General features: G+C 36.8%; 1 protein-coding gene across 1 annotated transcript in view; it reads left to right on the plus strand.

The window, feature by feature from the left end:
- KCNH5 (potassium voltage-gated channel subfamily H member 5) overlaps positions 1–22594 on the plus strand; it is a 341017-nt gene extending 318423 nt beyond the window's left edge. The window contains exon 11 of the mRNA XM_003901908.5: positions 20644–22594. Within this exon, the coding sequence (XP_003901957.3) occupies positions 20644–21591 (948 nt within the window). The 3' untranslated portion in view covers positions 21592–22594. The remainder of the gene's footprint in view (positions 1–20643) is intronic.
- Positions 22595–24389: the final 1795 nt, after the last annotated feature.

Genomic DNA, 24389 nt, shown 5'->3' on the forward strand with positions numbered 1-24389 from the left:
TATTAATAACGCATACTGACAAACAGATGCATTTCATGTGTCAGGTACACTTCAAAGTTCTTCAGATACAGCAATGTATGTATTCCCACCAACCATCACAGAAGGCCCAGTACTCTCCCCTTTTACAAATGAAGAACATGAGGCACAAAAAGGTTAAATAACTTCTGCAGAATCACATATCTAATGAATATATGAATGGCGATTTGAATGTCAATCAGTATGGTACCAGAGCTTATACTCTTACCAAAGTATTGCGTGTGGCTTAGTAATTATAAACTAATAAAAATATTGGTTAGATATTATATTTTAGCTTTAAACAAAATGTACACTCAGTTACCAATGTTTTGAGCCATTGATAATCTTTCTTATAAAAACAATATCATAACATAGTCTCTGAGGTTTCCAATTTTGGCTTCTTTTTTTTTTTTTTTTTTTGAGACTGAGTCTTGCTCTCTTGCCCAGGCTGGAGTGCAGTGGCATAATCTTGGCTCACTGCAACCTCTGCCTCATGAGTTCAAGCGATTCTCCTGCCTCAGCCTCGTGAGTAGCTGGGATTACAGGTACCTGCCACCACACCCAGCTAAATTTTTTTGTATTTTTAATAGAGATAGGGTTTCACCATGATGGCCAGGCTGGTCTTGAACTCCTGATCTCAGGTGATCTTCCCACCTCAGCCTCCTAAAGTGCCGAGATTATAGGCTTGAGTCACCGCACCCAGCCAGTTTTGGTTTCTTTAAAGTGGAGCAAGAAACTCTGCTGGTAGACATACATATAACTGACTATTGATAAGCATACAATTCAGCTGATGGAAGTAGAGGTTCACAGGTTTACTACTCTGGAGTATCTCATGTGATATGCATATCAGTCAGTGCATTTTACAAGGAGAATGGAAAATCATGGTCAAGCTAGTCATGTTGATTAAGTGGAAGTCAGCTAAAGAGCGTTTAGTCTGTTTAGTATTTTGTGCATTCACCTACTTCTGGATTTACATAGTGTGTTAAAATTATCTGTTTATAAGTCTCCTGCTTTTTTTTTTTTTTTAACCAGACTGTAAGCAGTGTCCTTATTTTATTCATCTTGGTATTCTCAGTACCCACAGCCCATCCTGTATGTGATTAAGGGCTCCTATAAATGTTTGATGAATTATAATACACTGAATTAATATAGTTACATGCTTATGAGAGGGTCTGCTTCCACTAAACTGAGAATATTTGGGGATGGGACAAACTCTTACTTATTATTTAGGTAAGCTTTTAATGAAAATATACCTCATATATAGAAATGTCTGCAAATCATAAGTGTACTATTTGATGCATTTTCACAAACTGAGCACATCCATGTACTCAGCATCTAGCTCAAGAAACAGAACAGGAAGCATGTCAGAAGCTTATTCCCTGCTCTGTTGCATTCACTACACACTCCTATGCCAGTTTTACCTACTCACCATCTTTTTTTTTTTTTGAGACAGAGTCTCACTCTGTCACCCATGCTGGAGTGCAGTGGCATGATCTTGGCTCACTGTCACCTCTACTTCCCAGGTTCAAGTGATTCTCCTGCCTCAGCTTCCCAAGTAGCTGGGACGACAGGCATGTGCCACCATGTCCAGCTGATTTTTGTATTTTTAGTAGAGACGGGTTTTACTGGCCATGTTGGCCAGACTGGTCTCAAACTCCTGACCTCAAGTGATCCACTAGCTCAGCCTCCCAAAGCACTGGAATTATAGGTACATGCCACCATGCCTGCTCCTACTCACTTGTAACACTTTAGATCCATTTTGCCTCTTTTTTGGATTTTTAGAATTATCTAAATAGAATCCTACAATATGTATCATTTGTATCGGGCACCTTTCTCTCAATGTTATTTTGTAGCCATTATTCACTATTGTCTATAGTTGTGGTTCAACAATTTTCATCGTGGAGTTTTGTACCAACTGAATACACTTAAATGTATTTATTCATTCTACCCTTGATAAACATTTTTATTTCCAGTTCAGGGCTATTATAAACAGTGTTGCTGCCTACATCTTCGTACATGCCTTTTTACCTACAAATGTACAACATTTTCTGGAAGGAGTACCTAAAAGTAAAATTGCTTAATCTATAGTGTGTATATCTTTAGCTTTAGTAGATACTCATCAAGCAGTTTTCCAAATGGTACCATGAATTTGCATCTCCCCATAAAATTATAAGAATTCTGTTTTTCTATATTACGGCTTTTTTTTTTTTTTTTCATTTTAGTCATCCCGATGAGTGTGTAGGGGTAATACATTGTGGTTTTAAATTGTACTCTTTTGATGCCTAATTAAGATGAACACTGTCCCATATATTTAATGGCTATTTGCATGACTTCTTGTGGTAAAATGCTCATTTTCTATTGGAATTATCTTTGTTCTTAATAATTTATAACAATTTTTTGTAGATACTGGATATGAGTTTTTTATGGGATCTATGCATTGCATTTATCTCTTTTCACTCTTCCTTGCCTTTTGATTATCCTCTTGGTGTCTCAAAAAGAAAAAAAAATCTGAATTTTAATGTAATCTGATTTATTCTTTTTTCTCCCTTATGGTTACTACTTTTGTATGATGTGTAAGAAATCTTATCATATCCCAACGTTATGCAGATTTTCTCCTGTGTTTTCTTTTAAAAGCTTTATGTTTTTTACCTATCACGTTACAATCTGCAGTCAACTTAGAGTTGATTTAGTTATATAGTGTGAGGTTAAGGTCAAGATATATATATTTTGACATGGATGTTCAATTTATGTGGTACTTATATTTAAATGATCATTATTTCCCCTGTGTACTGCAGTATTATCTTCATCATAATTCAGTGTCCACATATGTGCTGGTCAATTTCTGGACACTGTATTCTGTTCATTTACTTACTGTTTATTCTTGTGCTAATATCACACTATCTCAGTTACTATAGTTCTTATATGGGGCAATATAAATCTTCCAGTTTTTTCTTCTTAATTACTACTGCTTGGGCTATTGTAGGCCTTTTGCATTTTCGTATAAACTATAGAACTAGCTTGTTAATTTCCGCAAAAAGATCCTGCAGGATTTTGATTTGGATTATAATAAATACATGAACAAATTAGAGAAGGGCTTTTATCTTCACAATTATCAGTCTTCCAAACCATAGACATGATCTATCCCTGTATTTGTTATTTTTGTGTTCCCTGTGCATAGTATGTGTCTGGAGTTCAGCTGACTCTCAAAATTGTGAACTCTTCTACTGTCCCTCCTTCCACTCTGATATCATCAATTGACTATGAACTCTCATACTTTCCCATTCTTACACGATGCTGTCCTCAACTAGAAATACTTAGTTGTCTCTTCAGAGAATATCTTTCCTTCAGGGTCACAACTCCCTGGAGTTTCAACTGGGCCAAAGGAATCTGTGCTTTAGAAAACAGCAGAAACTCTTCTCACTCTACCCAAAGATAATAGGAGACTACCTCTGATTACAGAAATATATGGAATTTGAGGTTCTTCCATCCAAAAGTCACACAACAATATGACAGTGGGAGATCTATTTGACTGTATAAAGACATGTTCTTTCTTTCTTTTTAAATTTCAATCACTTTAGGAGTACAAGTGGTTTTGAGTTACATGGATAAGTTGTATAGTAGTGAAATTTGGGCTTTTAAGACATTTTCAAATAGAATAAATCACAGATGTGTATGTGTTTTTTAAACATTAGATTTGGTAACAATTGTATAAAGATCTTTATATAGGAAAATTTCAGTGAAATTATCGTATATTCTAATATGTCAGAATGTTATTTCTCATGCCTCAATAATGCGCAGAGCTGAAATCTCTTTAATCAGACTTTCCAATGATGATAGCTCAAAGTGTACTTCGTAGGGCCTCTGCCGGCTTTGCTGTGTGTTTGCGTGCGTGCAGGCTGGTGGGCAAATGCACTGGCAGATGTCAGTCACTTAAACAGGCTCTTCCTTGTTTCAAATTCTAAGTTTCAATTCCTGGTAATTGCAACACTACAGAAACAGGCAGTGTGGCTTCTAATACTTATCTTTGACTTAAATAATTAAAGTTCAACACTATAGCAACAAAGTTATTAGCTAGTACTTGACTCTAGACACTACAGGTCAATTACAAGCCAGCAAAGTTTAGAAGCACAAATCTTGGTAATTAGCAGCAAATTTCATCTTCTCTCAGCATAGTTATGTGAGCATGCCACCAGAATAAGCAGAATTAAAACACAAATAAAAGCAGCACATGTATCCTAGATTTATAATTGTTACTAAGAACCATACAAATTTCAGCAGAGTTGGGTGCAAGGAAATTTTGACACCTGGAAAATGGGGCAAGTATGTTATCTTTTAGCAAGAAGTTACCTTAGGAATAATTTAAAGAGTATAAAATAAATTCTGTATATTTTCTTCTTTTGAAGCTTCAGGTACTGACCTCTTGTGTCGTATATTCAAAGATAGATGGAACTGAAAACAAGCAAGTTCAGCCCCATCTTTTAATCACTATTTAAATAAAGAATAGTGATCACATACCTAGTTAGAATCCTGGCTAGGACTGGAACGCCAATCATCAAATAACCTATCATTGATCTTTACATTAGATACTCTAAGCATCAAATCTCCTGCAAAGGAAGTCATCAAATTGGAAGTGGTACTAATTACCAGTGCTATTTCTAATAGCCTTTTACTAAATAAAACATAAATTAGTATACATGGCACATTAAATTAGTATACATGGCACATTACTTTCTGATCTGTGAAAAACAAGGAAATACTATCTCCTCTGGATTATCTAAATGTATTGAACAATCAAATTCTTGAATTGGAATGGGTTGGAAATGATCCAAATAGGCAGGGCAAAGCCACTTGCATGTCTGATTTTGCTTCAATGGAAAGTTAGAAAATCTAGATGGCAAATAAAAGGCTACTGTACCAGAATTAGGTTATTTTGCAACCAACAAATACATAGAGACCCCATCTCAATTTTGCACCTGGGTGAACACATGCTCATTAAATTCAAAATAAGCAGTTGATATCTATTTTACATGGAACAGCTACACCATTCTGATAAAATAGAGAATGGTTTACCTTAAGTAGATTTTTCTGTACACCTGATGCTTAGAAGGTCAAAGTGGCTTGGCCAAATTTGTGCAAGTACCCAAACACTTGCCTCTTGGACCTCAGAGAATTCTTTATTTTTTAAAAATTTCACCCCACACTTTTAATCCAGAAATAACATACCCCATGAGGGATGTGAAGAGTGAGTTTAGAAACCAGAAAAAGTGAGTTCTAGGTCAAACTGTGAATGAAAGGCTATACATCCAAGTGGCTAATCACTTTGACTTTCTAAGTTTCTGCTATCAAATACCACAATATTATAAACACTAAACCCCCCAAATACGTTATTTTATATAAATTTGATTTAGCTGTGAAAAACTGAAATTGTAATATATCATCTATTCTACATATACATTTCTAAGTCTTTCCAGAAGATAATACTCCAATAGAGAAAGAATATTTACCCACTCAGCCTGTTTTTTGTAACAGTGAGGAATTTATGCATGTGTGTGATATTAAGTAAAAATTACATTATTCTTTTAGAGAGCAAATGTAAAAATTGACAACTATTTAAATACACATGCTGGAGTTGTCTTTATAAACACAAGCTCTAGAAAATTTCTGCCGGGCGCGATGGCTCACGCCTGTAATCCCAGCACTTTGGGAGGCCGAGGCGGGCGGATCACGAGGTCAGGAGATCGAGACCATCCTGGCTAACACGGTGAAACCCCGTCTCTACTAAAAATACAAAAAATTAGCCGGGCGAGGTGGCGGGCGCCTGTAGTCCCAGCTACTCAGGAGGCTGAGGCAGGAGAATGGCGTGAACCCAGGAGGCGGAGCTTGCAGTGAGCCGAGATGGTGCCACTGCACTCCAGCCTGGGCAACAAAGCAAGACTCCGTCTCAAAAAAACAAAACAAAAAAAAAAAAAAAAAGAAAATTTCTTTTATGGTAAAAAAAATCTTTAAAGATATTGTATCTACCCTAGATTAGTAATTGTTCCCCCTGAGTCACAGCCATTATCTTCCAAGGCAAGAGCTAAAGCCACCTATGAGATGTGTTCCTGGGGACAAAGAAATATTATCAAATGAGATCCAGTAGGGTACTGTATTTGAAAGTGCATTACAAACTACAAAACAGAATTGTACATAGCATTAGCAGTGTTGGTAGAAAACAGTGGAAGGAACACTGGAGTTGGCAATAGGAAATGAGTTTCAGTCACAGCTTGGCTGTTTACTAGCTGGTGAGCTTAGGCAAGTCGTATAACTTCTCTGAGCCTCAACTGTCAAATGGAAATAATAATAATAATTGCCCTGACTGATATACAGAGTTGCAAGGGGAAAATGAGGTAACATGGAAGAGCTTTATAAAGCGTATTGCATTTGCCAATGTCAAATGATGTTATTTTTTACATACATACTGCAGAGTCTCCAGTATATATTAGTATGTATGTATTTACTTCTGTATGTTAAACGTCCAGCCTATGGAGTCATAACTTTCAGTGATTCATGAGTAGGTGATTCAACCTCCTTCATCATTTAATTTCCTTTACTCCAGGCCAGTTACAAAAATTTAGTTCAAGTATTCTTAGAATAGCCTAGTCCTTAAGTCCAGTGAACTTTGGTTGGAAACCCTGCTTTGTCACTCTTCACTGTGTAGACTTGGGGAAGATTTTTAAATCTCCCTAAGCCTCAGTTTTTTTCATCTTTTTAATGGATTATTATGAAAATTAACTGAGACAATAAGCCATTTGTAGTACTTAGTACAGCTCCCCTAATCCTGGGAATTTTATTTTAATGTTCCCACGATGAAAACATGTGAAAACAATCTGTATTGTAACTGGAATAATTATGTTTCAAAGACAATGTAGTCTAATGGTTCATTTAATGGCCTCAGGCAAATACTGGGAGCTGTATTCTTACATTCCCAGCAAAACATGAAGGTGAGGGTTTTTCTTTATCATTTTGTTCAAATGAGCTTGAGTGTGCTGAAAATTCAATGCTAAGAACTTAGAAATAAAATGATGATATTCTTCTGAATTTTTTTTCTGAATTTTCGAATACTAATGATTAGTTGGCAATTCCAATCCTATTGGGCATTGACTGAAATTGATTCCAGTAGTGGGCTCTCTCGCCATTTATTCTAAAACATGTGAGTGGAAACAGATAAGAAAATTAATATTTGAGACTTGGAAAGATGAAGACAAGTATTATTTAATAACAAAACATTTGGTATATTTGTTACCTGTGATTTCTTTCCAGTACTGTAGCTCTATTGGAAAAGGGTGGAAAACAATATTAGTAATGTTCAGTTGTGGCTAGTTATGTTTAACATGGCACTAAATGAAAGGGATGATGCCAGATTAGTGTTGGCTGGTTTGTATGTAGATATGGAAATGAAATTAGACTAGGGAGAAGGGAATTAAAAGTAAAATTAAAATTCATTGTATAAAAAAAATCTGTTAAGAATCAGTTTGGGGGCAAAGATGGGATTAGGAATCTGACCTTCCCACCAAGACTGAAACCTTCAATACAGTTGCCAATCTATTTGCCGTAGAAAAAGAGAGAGAGAGAGAGAGAAACATGGTGTCAAGAAAGCAAAAGATTAAATCAGACCAGAGAATTATGTCTAGGAAAGTACTTCTTGTGAAGTTCTCAGAACATGGAATTGACTGTAAACAGATCAGAAGCTTATTAAAGTTTTTGCGAAAATTACATTGCCAAAGAAACCACAAGTTTAATCTTTAAAAATCTTTTTTCTGTGAGCCCAAAAGCAAACTTTGGGTCCTCAAATTTGCACAGGCAGGAAGTAGCTGAGGAAGCCCTACGGTCATAAAATAGGACAAATTATCCAATACCCATATCAGATCTCACTATAGAGAAATATGGACAAAGAAGAACCTCCAAGAACATAGAATCAGGAGACACAGAATCAGGAGAACATAGAATCAGGAGATCCATTTCATCAATGGATGAAAGAGCTTATCCCTGATAGCTGACTAAGAGAATAATAAAGGAATTTATCCCACTGCCAGGGCAGAGGGACCTCAGAATGACTGCCTGGTAGACTTCATCACTGCTATAGACCAGTCCGCAGCCATCACTCTTCGCCATTTTTATGGGAGTGTTTAGTCAGTTATCCTATTCTTCACTTTTGCATACTGTGCATGTGTGTATATAGATATACACTGTGTGTGTGTGTGTGTGTGTGCGCGCGCGTGCGTGCACGCACATCCATAATGGTGTGGAAAACTCGTCTTTCTAGTTTATAGGCCACCATTCCAGGTATCCCCATCTTGGAAAATGGCACTACCATTTGTCCTTTGGCTTAGACTAAAAAGAGTGTTTGGTTTTGTTTTGTTTTTTTAAGATTTTTTTCCCCCCCTCTGGGATTATTCATCCAGTACATCTACAAACTTGTCAGTTTTACTGACTAAATAAATCTGAAGCTGCTTCTCACTCCCTCCATTTCTATCTCCCTAATCTAAATTACCATGATATCTCACCTGAACTACTCAAAAAGTCCCTTTTTGTTTGTTTGAGACCGAGTCTCGCTCTGTCGCCTAGGCTGGATTGCAGTGGCGTGATCTCAGCTCACTGCAAGCTCCGCCTCTGGGTTCACACCATTCTCCTGCCTCAGCTCCCGAGTAGCTGGGACTACAGGTGCCCACCACCACACCTGGCTAATTTTTTTTTTTTTTTTTTAGTAGAGACGGGGTCAAAAAGTCTCTTTACTAGTATCTCTTCTTCTATCCTTCCAACCTTTCAATGTGGAAGTGAGTGGAAGTGAGATTATGTGAATCCTCTGCTCCAAATTTCCCATGACTTTCCCTCTCCTCACAGGTAAAATCTGAAGTCCCTGGCCACCTCTTCCACATCCTCTGCAGCATTCTCCTCCTGTTCACTGAGGGCTACCCACTGTATCTTCCTTAATGTGCTTGAAACATACAAAGCATTTTCCCACCTTAAGATTTCCCCTCTCTGAGCCCTCTCCGTCGCCCACTTCTGCATTCATGAATATCTCTGAGCAAGTATCACCTCCTCATAGATACTCAAGCACTCTGCCATTCCCTATGCCCTTATACTTTATTTTTCTTTGTAGCCCCCATCACTATCTGACATCATATAAAATACTTCAGGAGTTTTGCTTTGTTTACAGATATATTCTTAACTCCAAAACAGAATGTGGAACATGGTAGATTTTTAACACATATCCATAATGTAAATATCTTGCATGTGCTGCATCCTACCACTTAATAAGAGGCACGTTAAAGTGAACTAAATATGGCCTGAGAAGGACTCTGTACTTCTGTGTTTGAGTCCTTGTGGATGAATAGCAACGTAGCTTAATAGGTAGACAAGATTGAAAACCTAATTTAGGAGTATGTGCCTGTAACAATAGCTAAGTCTTGGGCAATCCTAGCACTGTACTTCAACCATTCATACACGGCTGAGTCTTCAGATTGTTCAAGTAAGGGAAACACTGCGCTGTAACCAATCCAGCCACTCTGTACCTCACTTTCGATTTCTGTATATCTTTTCCCTTTTTTGCCTACAAATCTTCTTTCACCACGTGGCTGCGCTGGAGTGTTTGTGAATCCGCTGTGATTCTGGGGGCTGCCCAATTCACGAATCATTCATTGCTCAATTAAACTCCTTTAAATTGAATTCGGCGGAAGTTTTTCTTTTATCAGGCGTAAAGTAAGTGCTATTGGGGTATAGCGTAGGATGGACCAACTCTGACTGAGAGGCTGGTGAGAGCTTCCTAGCTGGCTTCATGGGTGTGCAACCTGTGCAGATATGCAGGGCCATGCACTTGGAAGGATCCTGCTTTTGGTGTAATGTTCTGTTTTTGTCATCTTGAAATTCTTCATAATTTTGAATTTGAACAAGGAACTCTATATAGTTCCCATTCCATACAACTCACAATATTTTAAGTATACAATTTAGCATTTTTTAGTATATTCACAAAGTTGTACGGCCATCCCCATTATCTAATTCTAGTACATTTTCATCATCCCCAGAAGAAACCCACAAACATTTGTGGTCATTCCACTTTCTCACATTCCCTTATGCCTAGCAATCATTCATATCCTCTCTGATTCTCAATTTGCCAAGTCAGTACATTTCATATAAGTGAAATCATTTAAGATGTGGCCCCTTGAGTCAGGTTCCTCTCACTTAGCATGATGTTTTCCAGGTTTCTCAACGTTGCATTATGTGTCTATACTTTATTTCTTTTGGTGACTGAATAGTATTTCATTGTGTGGATACACCACATTTTTGTCAACTCATCCATTAATGAATATGTGGGATGTTTCTAATATTTGGCTATCATAAATGATGCTGCTGTGAACATTCATGTACAAGTTTTTGTTTGACTATATGTTTTCAATTCTCTTGGGTATATAGGAGTAGAATTGCTGGGTCATATGGCTACTCTATGATTTACTTTTTGAGGCACTGCCAAGCTCTTTTCCACAGAGGCTATACCATTTTACATTCCTTCCAGCAATGTGTGAAGGTGCTAGCTTCTCCACATCCTTCCAACACTTGTTATTTTCTGTGTTTTTTATTACAGCCATCCTACAGGGTGTGAAATGATAGCTTATTGTAGTTTTAATTTGCATTTCTCTAATGATTAATGATGAGTATCTTTTCATATGCCTATTGGCCATTTGTATACCTTCTTTGAATCAATGTCTATTCAAATTTTTTGATGATTTTAAAATTATTTTTCTTTTGTCTTTTTATTTCTGAGTTATAATAGCTCTTTATATATTCTAGATACTAAACCTATATCAGATTTCTTATTATTGTTATATTTTAAATTCAGGGGGTAGATGTGCAGGTTTGTTGCATGGATATGTTGTGTGATGCTGAGGTTGGGGCTTCTATTGAACCCATCACCCAAATAGTGAACAGAGTACCCAATATTGGGTAGTGAAAAACTACCCAATAATTAGTTTTTTAACCCTTCCCCCTTTCCTCCCTCTTTAGAGTCCCCAGTGTCTATTGTTCCCGTCTTTACATCTGTGTGTACCCAATGTTTACCTCTTACTTGTAAGTGAGACCATGCAGCATTTGATTTTCTGTTTCTGTGTTAAGGTAGGATAATGACTTCCAGCTGCATCCATGTTGCTGTGCAGGACATAATTGCATTCAGTATTGTGTCTGGGTAATATTCCATGGTGTATACCACCTTTACTTTATGCAATCAGATATATTATTTGCAAATATTTTCTCTAATTCTGTGAGTTGTCTTTTCACTTTGATAATGTCCTTTGAAGTACAAGCATTTTTAATTTTGATGAAGTCCAATTAATTAATTTGTTCTTTCCTGCCTTGAGATTTATGTACCTATCTAAAAAATCATTGTCTAATTCAGGATCACTAAAATTTACACCTTTGCTTTCTTCTAAGAACTTTAATGTTTTAGCTCTTACAGTTAGGTATTTTATCCATTATAAGTTTAATTTTGTATATGGTGTTAGGCAGATATCCACATTCATTTCTTGTTTGTGTATATGCAGTTGTTTCAGTACCATTTTTTCAAAAGATTATTCTTCTTTCGTCATTGAATTGCTTTGACACCCTTGTCAAAAACCAGTTGACCATAGATGCATAGGTTTATTTCAGGACTGTCAGTTGTATTCCACTGATATCTATGTCTATTCTTATGCCAGTACCAAGTCCTTTAATTACTGTAGCTTTGTTATACATTTTAAAAGTGTTAGGTGTAAGTCCTCCAACTTTGTTCTCTTTTTCCAATATTGTTTCAACTCTTCTGAGTCCCTTGCATTTTCATCTAAAATTTAGGGTTGGTTTATCAATTTCTGAAAAATAGGCAGTTGAAATTTTGATGAAAATTGTATCAAAACTATAGAGCAACTTGGGTAGTATTGCCATGTTAGCAATATCATCTTCCAATATGTAAACATGAGATGTCTTTCCATTTATTTAGGTTTTCTTTAATCTATGTCAATGTTTTGTAGTTTTTCTAGGTGCAACTCCTATACCTCTTCTTTTGCTAAATTTATTTCTTTTATTCTCCTTGAAGCTATTGTCAATAACATTATTTTCTTAATTTCATTTTCAGATGGTTCATGGCTAGTGCATAGCAATATAACAGATTTTTATATTGAATGCATATACTGCATCCTTGCTGAACTCCTTTATCAATTCTAGCGGGCTTTTCTTGTATTTCTTAAGATTTTTCTATATGCATGATCATGTCATCTCTAGAGGAGTTTTAATTCTTCCTTTCTATTCTGGATAAATTTTATTTTATTTTCTCGACAATTTCTTTGGCTAGAACCCCCAATACAATGTTAAGTAGAAGTGATGGGATCATCCCTGCTCCTCTCTTTGCTGATATTAGGGGGAAAGCTTCTAGTACTTTACTATATACTATATGATGTATGATGTTAGAGATCCTGAATTTTTATCTTGCATTGGGCTCTGAAAATTATGTAGCTAGTCCTACCTTATAAAGAGGGACACAGTTGAGCTGAGTATCAAAGGACACATAGGAGTTCTCCAGTGGGTGAGGAGGAGGAAGAAGAACAGTATATGCAGTATCATAAATACATGCTCAAACTCAAAGTGACTCAGTGTGGCAGGTGTGTGGAGGCCAAGTGAGGAGTGAAGGAAGCAGAGGTTAGAGAAGCAGGTAGGGCTGGACCACTGCTGGATTGCTGACTTCTTACTAAGGAGTTTGGATTTTATTCTGTAATTTTTAGGCTAGTACACTATTATATTTTACAGTCAACAGCAAAGAGTAGAATGAAGAAAAATGAGACTAAAAATTGAGGCAAGGAGAGCAATTCATGGGCTACTGCAGTGTTTGATACAATGAATCAAAATCTTGTCAGAGGCTGAGGTGGTCGGATCACGAGGTCAGGATATTGAGACCAGCCTGGCTAACATGGTGAAACCCCGTCTGTACTAAAAATACAAAAACTTAGCTGGGCATGGTGGTGGGCACCTGTAGCCCCAGCTACTCGGGAGGCTGAGGCAGGAGAATGGCGTGAACCCAGGAGGCAGAGCTTGCGGTGAGCCGAGATTGCACCACTGCACTCCAGCCTGGGTGACAGAGTAAGACTCCGTCTAAAAAAAAAAAAAAAACTTTGTCAGATTAACCTTGGAATAACTGTATTCTTGCTTTTGAAGACTTTGCTTTCCTTCTATTTTTTTTAAATGAAAAATTTGTACAAATAAAAACATATGCATTGAGCACCATATTTCAAAGTTAGGCTAGCACTGGTAAAGTTTACAGTCTATGTTTTGTTCATTGTGAAAAATATATTTTCATGTTTATGGTAGCCTGAATTCAGAATTGAGATAAATGATCTTTTACATGGTAAAGAAAATGATGCTTAGAACATTTCATTAGTTATTTCAGTAACTGTATTAGTTATTCTAGAATCTTTTGCATTTTCATCATACTAATCATTCTTACATTAGGCATTACCTACACATTAGCAAAACCAAAAGATATTCCTTCCCTATCCCTTCCTGTCCCTCCTTTCTTCCCTTCTTCTATCCCTCCCTCCCTTCCTCCCTTTCTTCCTTCCTCTCTACCCATTTTCCTTCCTTCCTTTTTCTTTACATTTGCTTAATTAATTAATTCTTCAAAAGTTTTAGGGCCTAAGAGGCTGAATTAGATCTGTAACACATTTTGTGCCCTTGGAGAGCTTCTAGATTTATGAGTGGCTGAAGTAAACAAGGCTGCCATGTCTCAAAACAGAGTATCATGCATCATTGTTACCCTAAGCACATCTAAATTTGTAGAATGGTCATTTGCAACAGCCCCATCACTGTGGCCTTCACTGAGAGTTTACAGCCTCTGATATATACATGGTAGTGTTGAATAAATAATGCTTTGTTGTATTAGTTCAGGTTGTCATGGATTGGAGGGCTAGAGTTAGAATTTGTGACTAAGATTATGGAAACGGTAAGAAGAACCGAAGAATCAAACCAACTAAATCCCAGGAGAGTCAAATGAACCAGAGCTACTCACTGCTTGATCACATATAGCTATAAATTCCTAGTCAATTCACAGATCTTGTAAGTGATGAGCCATTTGAGAGAAAACACCTCTTTCTTTTCTGCAAATTATATAACACTAAATCCATGTCATTGGACAAATGATTCTAACCATTCTTTACTTGCCTTTATTGGATTTCAAAGTTCAGTACACATTCAAATTATTTAATTTTGATATCACTTTTATGATCAAATGCCCTACTTTTGAAATGGAAAGCTCAGTTGGCCATGTTCCCTGTTACGTTTAAGAAGCTTTTATCATTTAAATAAATTAAACCTTCCAGCATGGATTCTGCAGAACATAATGAAGTACAGAGAAAAATAAAGCTTAAATGAAATAAATCTCTTTGCTGATAGAAACAGTACAGGTTATTGTGCATTCTACCAATAAATGTGTAGCTGGAACCGTAGCCTGATTTCTGGTTTTTAAATTTTGTCCTTAATTTTTGTAGTGTTCAGCAGCAATCTGATTTGCCATTGGACAAAAGATGGACACAATGTACATCAAGTAAAAAGGGTCTAGGTTTTTAGTACTGAGAATAAAACCAAATATTAGATTTTTTAAAAGCTGATTTCTTTTAAAACTACATTGATAAGTAAGGATATGCATTTTTCACACCATTTAATTCATACAAGTTGAACTCTTATGAACTCAAATCCTTTAACACTTTCTATAATAATTTCTTCATGGTTAAAAAAATGCTTGTTTTTTAGAGAAAAATGATCATCCATATAATAATTGAGTAAAATTAAAGTATATAAATTACATATTGAATTAGCAGGAGACATTGTACTTTTTGAGTTACAATTTGCCAGTTGCCCATGAAAGATTCAATTGGATTTTGAAAAATCTTACTGTTTATAGGTTCTTTCAATGGCCAAAGTGTAGGATGCAATTTTTAAAATGTAAATAAAACACACCATTTTAAAGAGTTTAAATAAAATGTATCGATGTTTCCGCTATGTTAAGTTGAACCATTTTACTACATGCATGTTAAAAATAAAGTTAAAGGTAAAAAGCCCTTCCTTTTAAAATTTTTATTTATTATTATTTTTGAGACCCAGGTTGACATGCAATGGCATGATCATAACTTATTGGAACTTCAGATTCCTGAGCTCAGGTGATCCTCCTGCCTCAGCCTCCCAAGTAGCTAGGACCACGGGCATGTACCACCATGCGTGTCTTTTTTTTTTTTTTTTTTTTTTTTAATTTTATTGTAGAGATAGGGTCTTCCTGTGTTACCAGGGTGGTCTCAAACTTCTGGGCTCAAATGATCCTCCCACTTTGGCCTCTCAAAGGGCTGGGATTACAGGCATGAACCACCATTCCCAGCCAAAAAAAAATTAAAAGGAAACGTTCAGCAGAATTAATTTGAGAATACTCATAATGGTAATGTATAATGATTACCATAGAAATGTAGTTTTCTTAGTAATAAATATTCAGTGTTACTCAATATTGGAGCTTAGGTCATAAAACTGTCTCTGAAACTGTAAGGACTTATAGAGAGGGCCTAATTGCATTTCATGTTTTTGAAATACAGTGAGTTACTTATGTTAGGCATCCCTGATGTTTTATCTTCTGATTTATTATATTTGTACATTCTTTTAAACTGCAAAACAAAAAACTATCATGCTTTGCATATAAGATATGGATCAGCTGGTGGTAGCACCTTGTAAATTAGTGTTTAAAGCCCATAAGCATGATTAAATCACCTTTTCATTTTTCATTTGTTTTTAATTCCAGTGCCTATATTCTCTTACCTTGCAGTAGGAAAGAAAATTTTGTTTTGTCATAAGTTAGAAAATAAGCTTCTAATGGATATTGTTGCATCCTTGCAATGAAATCAAAGCAAATTCTGATTCAAGACCTTTCAATGACTGATTTGTGGGTCAAAGATTTGAACGTGAGCTATCCAGTATGCATTTGTTCAGCAGCTGGCCAGGTTCTCGGAATGCCAGAAGGCAAATGATATAGCTCCTGCTTCCAAATGAGGAGTAGACATTAATGATCAATAATAATAATAATAATAATAATATACAGATAGCACTGATTCATTGTTTGGAGAGTGGAACATAGTGAAGGGCAACTATAAAGTGCCCTTCTTATTTGTAACAAACATACATTTGCTGAATGTATGAAAAGGTTCTTGAACTAATGAATAACATTTATTTGTTGAGGAATTTCAATGTGGCAGGCATGTTATAGACACTTGAGATATAGCAGTTAGCAAAGCAGACAGAAATCCCTATTCTAATAAACAAATGATTTAGGTGTAAATGGAATCAAGGATGATGTCAGAGTCCAGGGAAAGTCACATTCTTTGACCCTCCCTGCCCCCGCCTTCCATAAAGGTAGTATATTTAATATATGTAGAAGGAAGTTAAAAACAAAACAAAAACGCAAGGCATCCTTGAAGGGGACCGGAAGCTACAAAATGGTAGCATGCATTGAAGCCTACTGGCTCTGCTTTGGAGAGTGAGGAGGGTCTAGAGACTGCCTCCCACAAAGCTCTTTCAAAGTGCTGGTCAAGGCTACCACTTTCCCAGCAAGCACAGAGCTTCGATCGTGTTCAATTCACTGCTTTCAGGGGTGGTTCTCCATGGCAAAGGCTCTGTGAAGGGTGACCTACTGGGTGTGAAACTGCTGCACGACTTCCTACTTCACCCATTCATCTATCCAAGTTTTCACAGAGTCCAGGAGAAAGTATAAAAGTTACCTTGAGGAGCAGGAGAGTGGAATGGTTAAGACTGTTTGGAATCTGACCCCTCGGATTTGTATCCTGGACACTCAGTTGTGTGACCTAAGGGAAACCACTTAAACTCTTTATGCCTCAATTGGCTTCTCTGTAATATAAGAATAATAGGACCTGTGTCCTACAGTAGAGAATAGGACCTAGCTCATAAAATGTTCTCATTTATGACACTTAAATGGGAAAATACATGTGTGGAAGTGACCACTTTGCTACATACAGCTATTTTATAATCATTTTACAATACCATTATTTTGTTCCATAGTCAAAAGTAAAATAAAATAAATGTAATCTAATCCTATACAGTCAATTCAAACTAGTAATTTTTTTAAAAAAAATCTACCTCTTACGAACCTGGATATAAGAAGTAGTTGACCAAATCCAAGTGTTACTGTTTTCAGTTAGGCTTCAGTTACAGTTGTATAGACTGGGTGATAAATCTCCTCATGACCCCCTCTTTCCAACCTTCCTCCTGCACTTGCTTCTCCTCTCACTGGGCTGCAGATTGTCAGCAGGCCTGCTGCTAAGGAGAAAGGGGGATCTACTTCAGGACTTAGGGCTTGTGTCTGAGATCTGGAGGGCCTGTAGCCACTCCTCAGAGTGTTGGCTTTTGAGCTGGTCATGTCCAACTGCTGGCTGTCTTTATGTGTGGCATAATTGATGGCCTGAAAGTCCCTGGTGGCAGGTGACCTACGGGGTGCAATAACTTTTCCCACCTCACAGAGTGCTTTTGCCTTGGCTGGCTTCTAGCAGACTGAATTCACGAATGACTGACTTCAGTGACTTCCTGAGCTCCAGGGCATCCCAGCCAGTGCCCCTCTGAGCTATAAAGGAAGTGAAGGGCAAGGAGCAAAGAAGGGGTCTGTGACTCTCTAAAGAGCATGTTTTTCCACCGTGCATTGCTGGCTCCTGAGACTGGATGTGTAGGTCCTGCTGTTCTGCAAACTCAGTAACAATTCAGGACCAGTCTTGTTGCTCATAAGTACCCTCAAACCTCAAGGGAGCTATGTTTGAAATTACTTAATTTCCTATCTCCGGGGAGTAAAAAGGGGGAAAGGAACAATGTGCAATGCTCAGAATTCTGTCATCTAATGTACCAAAGCTCGATTTTTTCTCTTTCCCTGTTACTTTTACGTTTCTTGACAGCAAAATACAGATCCAGCTCTATCTCATTTGTCCCCTGGTGTAGGTGAGAAATCAAGCCGTGTGCCAGGACCCACTTTGCTCTGTGTATTTTTGTATTTGGAGTCTTTGTTTCTAGCTAAAGAGTAGCAATTCAAACACTTTTGTTTGTTCTTGGTTGGGTGGGTGGGGCAGCTGGTGGTCAAGGAAGCTGGGAAAGATTTATTTTATTGATATTTTACATGGGCATGTTACAGTCTTACATCACAAAACACCCTGAACTTGGTAAGCACACAATAATTGCAAGCAATTATTGGCCATTATATTGACAAATCTAAACAAATAAGGCTCTTGCCTAAGGTGTCCACAAATTCTCAGATATCAGTAATACCAAATCTTTCAGTATAGTCTCTGCTTGGCAGGACGTGTAGACATTACAAGGATAGGAATGTCCTTGTCTGTATATACTAATAGGGTTGCCAAATGTAGCAAACAAAAATACAGGACTCCAAGGTAAAATTAAAATTCTGATAAACAATGAATATTTGTTAAAGTATACATACGTCCAATTCAGATTTTTAATGTCTGATGTTTTTAGTATGTCCCAAATATTGCACAGGGGACCTGCATTTTACCTGACCTTCCTGTGTGCCTAGCACCTGTCACACTCCACTGACTTTGAAACGGTTCCCTTTTCCCAAATGTGAAGGCTGCTCTCAGTTACCACATCGAACCAACACTATGTCTATCCTAGGCTAAACAACCACCTTAAAAAAGTAAAAAGGGCCAGTGGTGAATGGAAAGGGGGATGTGGAAAATTATTCATATTAGGCCTCTTATGTCCACCCATAGAATCAAAGTGAGTCCTTTTTCAAAAAGGCGCTGAAATAGGAAAATAGTATCTGTGTTTCTGTGTCTGGGTCTGTCTGGTTCTAAAGAATGTTCATATCTTGAAGACTTAGTACAACCTATGTTTACTTGGGAAGCATAAGAAATGTGTCAACCCTTTGAAAGACTTCTAATTAAACTGCTGGAACTTTGATATCAGAATTTGAGATTATTATTACATATTTTTAAAAGACCCAATTTCATGTGCCACTAACAAGAAGAAAAATATTGGCCTTTACAGTTACTGAATTTATTTTAAAATACAAATTATTACCACTTGATAAGCTGAATTTAGTGCATCAATCTCATTTTAGAAAATGCCCTCTTACCTGGAAGGGGAATTCCTACCTTTCTGACTTTTCTGTTAACGATGACCATCAATAGTATCAGTTTTTGGTGTAAAATCAATGATTATATGTTACTCCAGGCAGCTGCTGAATATTCAAAGGATAGTAAATGGTTTCAGATAGGAGTATTTTATGAGAGTTCAAGGAGAGAGAACCAATGTATGTTGAGTGTCTGTTATGGGTTAGAGAATGCATGCTTCACATGTGTTTCTACTCTAGCCAACAACTTACGGAGGGTGATCAAGGTAAGTAATTTTCCTTGAGTAATAAAATTGTCTGATTCTGAAAGTGCCTTATCTTATATAACTCTTTTTTTTTTTTTTTTTTTTCATTTTCCTTACAGCCTTCACCTGCAGTTACTTTGCTTTTCAGGACTCTGAGCAAAAATCTCACACATTAACTTTACTTCCAACTCTGATAATATATGTGGCAATTTCTTATATAGCCAACATTTTTTTATTTCTTTTGATGGGGTTATCATAAGTTCTTCCCATTATTATCTTCAAAATACATTTTAAATAAAATGATGCTCATTTATTTATGGATCTCTAACCCCTCACCTGTACTATGTATTTAGTTTTATGTTTAAAATTTAAAGAATCTTGGAAATTGAAGAGTTCAACCTCCAACCCAGTGAACATGTCACATGAAAAACATACTTTCTGTTTTAACCTTTTAGTGCTAGAATGATCATGAATTTTCGAGGCAGTTTATTCGATAGAGAGCAGTTTGCAATGAAGTCTCTGTGCTGAGCTGGTGTTGCCTCCCAGAAACGTTTTCTCACAAATTCTAGTTCTGCCTTCTAGGGTCACATAAATAAATTTAAATTCTCCCCTCACCCACCCCAGGTGCCATTTGCTAAACTGTCTAACTTTTCAGTACATTTATAGCCTGGAATTCTTACTATCTGATACCCAAACAGAGGATAATATTAAAAATGGTTTTGAATCTTATTTCTACACAATAAGGAAAATTGGAAAATCATACAAAAGTAGCAATTCATTACAGAGAAATTTAAGGGATAAATATGTATTTCCTTATATATGTATACATATATACACATACAAATATATATATATGTGTGTGTGTATGTGTTTGTGTATTTCCTACTAAACAGTAATATAATGGGAACATAAACTAGAAGCAAAGTACCTCTACTCAGTTGTCTCTTGAGTAATTCTCCCTCTGATATGTAGGGGACTAGAACTAAGTAAGTAAGTAGCCAACATTTCTGTGTTGGATTTAAGGCATATTGCATCCATAAATTTCATAAATGCAATTCCATAAATGGCATTCGGATTTTTTTCTTCAGAAATAATCTTATTGAATGTTGAAGGGTTTTCTTTGTAACACAAAGCACATACAGCATAGTGTCACACAAGTGTTAATCCATCTGCTTTTATAATCAGGCTCTGACTGTCTCTCCCGTTCCACAGATCATCTTTCGTAAGATCAGTGATGTGAAGAAAGAGGAGGAGGAGCGCCTCCGGCAGAAGAATGAGGTGACCCTCAGCATCCCTGTGGACCACCCGGTCAGAAAGCTCTTCCAGAAGTTCAAGCAGCAGAAGGAGCTGCGGAATCAGGGCTCAACACAGGGTGACCCCGAGAGGAACCAACTCCAGGTAGAGAGCCGCTCCTTACAGAATGGAGCCTCCATCACTGGCACCAGTGTGGTGACTGTGTCACAAATTACTCCCATTCAGACATCTCTGGCCTACGTGAAAACCAGCGAATCCCTTAAGCAGAACAACCGCGATGCCATGGAACTCAAGCCCAACGGCGGTGCTGACCAAAAATGTCTCAAAGTCAACAGCCCAATAAGAATGAAGAATGGAAATGGAAAAGGGTGGCTGCGACTCAAGAATAATATGGGAGCCCATGAGGAGAAAAAGGAAGACTGGAATAATGTCACTAAAGCTGAGTCAATGGGGCTATTGTCTGAGGATCCCAAGAGCAGTGATTCAGAGAACAGTGTGACCAAAAACCCACTAAGGAAAACAGATTCTTGTGACAGTGGAATTACAAAAAGTGACCTTCGTTTGGATAAGGCTGGGGAGGCCCGAAGTCCGCTGGAGCACAGTCCCATCCAGGCTGATGCCAAGCACCCGTTTTATCCCATCCCGGAGCAGGCCTTACAGACCACACTGCAGGAAGTCAAACACGAACTCAAAGAGGACATCCAGCTGCTCAGCTGCAGAATGACTGCCCTAGAAAAGCAGGTGGCAGAAATTTTAAAAATACTGTCAGAGAAAAGCATACCCCAGGCCTCGTCTCCCAAATCCCAAATGCCACTCCAAGTACCTCCCCAGATACCATGTCAGGATATTTTTAGTGTTTCAAGGCCTGAATCACCTGAATCTGACAAAGATGAAATCCACTTTTAATATATATACATATATATTTGTTAATATATTAAAACAGTATATACATATGTGTGTATATACAGTATATACATATATATATTTTCACTTGCTTTCAAGATGATGACCACACATGGATTTTGATATGTAAATATTGCATGTCCAGCTGGATTCTGGCCTGCCAAAGAAGATGATGATTAAAAACATAGATATTGCTTGTATATTATGCAGTTGACTGCATGCACAATTTACATTTATTTATAATCTCTATTCTATAATAAAAGAGTATGATTTTTGTTACCCAAGGCAATGTAATATTTGAAGAATCAGGGTCCAACCTGCCAATGTTGCCATGACAAATTTGATCTCAGGCTGAGTATGTATATCGTGCTATCATTTTCTCACTGTTCTGTTAAGTTAAAATTATAGATTAATGCCAAGGAAGAGTTCAGTCTTTTAAACTATTAGTACCATGTTATGATCTCTTTCCCTAGGATTTTTCTGTAACTTAGTGTTAGGTTCTTTTCCCCTACAGGCGGTGTTTGCTCCATTTAAATGACTGTTTTGTTGCTAAGTCAGATAACAGTGTGGGGTATTGAAAACTTATTGCTATGGGTTTTGTGCATGAATTACATTTTTGATCAACTATACCTCTCCTTTTTTAACATTATACTTAGATAGTAATCATTAGCTCTTATGTAAGGAAATCCCTACTCCCTCCTTCTTGGAGAACAGCTGCCATCTTGTAGGCTGACATTATCGACACCATAAATACTAAACTATTAATATAGTGTACGTTATTATAGAAACACTGCACTACAGGGTATAAGGCCTTTTGACAATTCACGTAAGAGATGCTGAATTTCCAAAGCTTATGAATGCTCTAAATTTGTATTTCCAAAACATGTTCAAGAGTGACGTTGAAAGGCTTCTTAGCAGAGAAATATACAAAAAAAAAAAAAGCATTTAAGTAATCATATCAAAATACTAACTATTATGATATAAAATAAAAAAGAGTGTAAACAGATCAATTTTGTGGCATGTCTGTAACTTAGAAAGAATGAAACACTGGTACGGATTGTTGACACATGAATCTTAGTGTTTGTAGTGATAACACATGAAATGTGGTCAAACAAACAAACAAACCAAGAAGTAGACATTAAGTTGCTCGACTCAGATAGCTGCTTTTCTATCATTTTATTCTGGTTATAATTTTTAAAAGCTTTTTGCACACAGTTCTACTGCTGGACTTCTGCTAAGTTGATTCAATAAACTATTGTGGCTCAGGCAGATCCATTTATGAAAGGGGGATACTAGAGACTGAATTTTAGTCTTTTGAATTCAAATCCTCTTTGTAGAAAGTGCCTATTGTCAAGTTTTTTTTAAAAAGTCACAAAGAGTTGTCCTGTATATAGCTAGTCCCTTAAATGATGTGGATTGAGAATAAAATACACATTCACTTGTAAGAACCCAGGAGAACTTATTTCTTTTGACTAAACTATATTTTAGGAAGTTGTTCAGGGAAGCATACTTTTCAGTCAGCGCATGCACAGCATTTAATATGGGGAGCAGGGGAGTTAGTGTTTGCATGAAGTTGAAAATATGTGTGAGTAATTTATATATTACTGGACCTTCTGTACATATATGTTAACAATATGCAAAAATGATGGCAAAATCGAAGGAGATATTTTGGTCTATTATACCTATTTGTATGAGCTTTTCTATCTCCCAGTATCCCCAGCCAAAGCCACTAGAACTGAAAGACACGTTATCACATTCAGACTTGAGAAGTGCAAAACAGTGATTTATAAAAACAGTTGCTATTTTAGAATTTCTACTGAACTTCACATGCCCACAAGATGTGCCTCTTTAATCTAGGAGTCTCAAAACATACGTTATGTGCCGTGGGCTCCGTTTTCCTTTCTTTGTGCACATAACTTCCATTAGCCAGAATGGAAGTTTTCAGGGGAGCACGTCTCCATGTAATGCTACAATATCTACCTACCACAAACACAAGAAAATGAAATAATTATGGAGTAGGGAATCAGCCTTGAAATTGGAATTTTGTTGCTTTCATGGTGAGGATGATGTCTTTTTCTTGACCTCTGACATTTATTGAATTTCAGGATGTTTTTCTATCTGTTTAAGTCAAGTTTGGCTTAAGCTTTTAAAGGTGAATGTGTGGTTAAAATAAAAATCTGAGTACAGAAGTTGTTAGTTTAGCTTTAGCCAGTGCTTCAAAAATAACTGTTGGTATAAAACTGTAAAAGAATGACTGTGAACAACATGATGATTTGAAGTTCTAATTCATGCCTTTGCATATTAGTGGTGCAAATATTTACCGTGTTCTGACATTGACATAGAGTTTCACCTAATCGACCTACAATATTATTGTTCATATATGTGAGAAACATAATGGTTTTGAATTACTCCGAGTTTTCAAGAAGGAGGGAAAGTATCAATTATTTATTTATGGCGCAGTTATCATAGAGTTTTTTCAGCCATCTCTGTTCTCTGTGTGCATGATATGAAGAGGTGCTGAATGCACCCCGCTGTTTTCAGCAGGAATGCGTGTTTTCAGCAAACCTTGTATATAGAGTAGTCTTTTAGGTTCCCAGATTCCACAAATCTTAGCAGTTGAATTTACTCAGATTTGAATGAAGGGTGAACACTTGCTTTAATACATGCAATAATGATACAATCATGTTCTATGTTGCCTCAGCTAGCACATAGACAGTAGATGCTCTTTTGGGGACCAGATAACTGCATGTTTTATTCCTACACTGTATAGATGCTCTTGGTGCATCCAGAATAAAATTTTT

The sequence above is a fragment of the Papio anubis genome, chromosome 7, assembly GCF_008728515.1.
Source record: "Papio anubis isolate 15944 chromosome 7, Panubis1.0, whole genome shotgun sequence".
Lineage (NCBI taxonomy): Eukaryota > Metazoa > Chordata > Mammalia > Primates > Cercopithecidae > Papio > Papio anubis.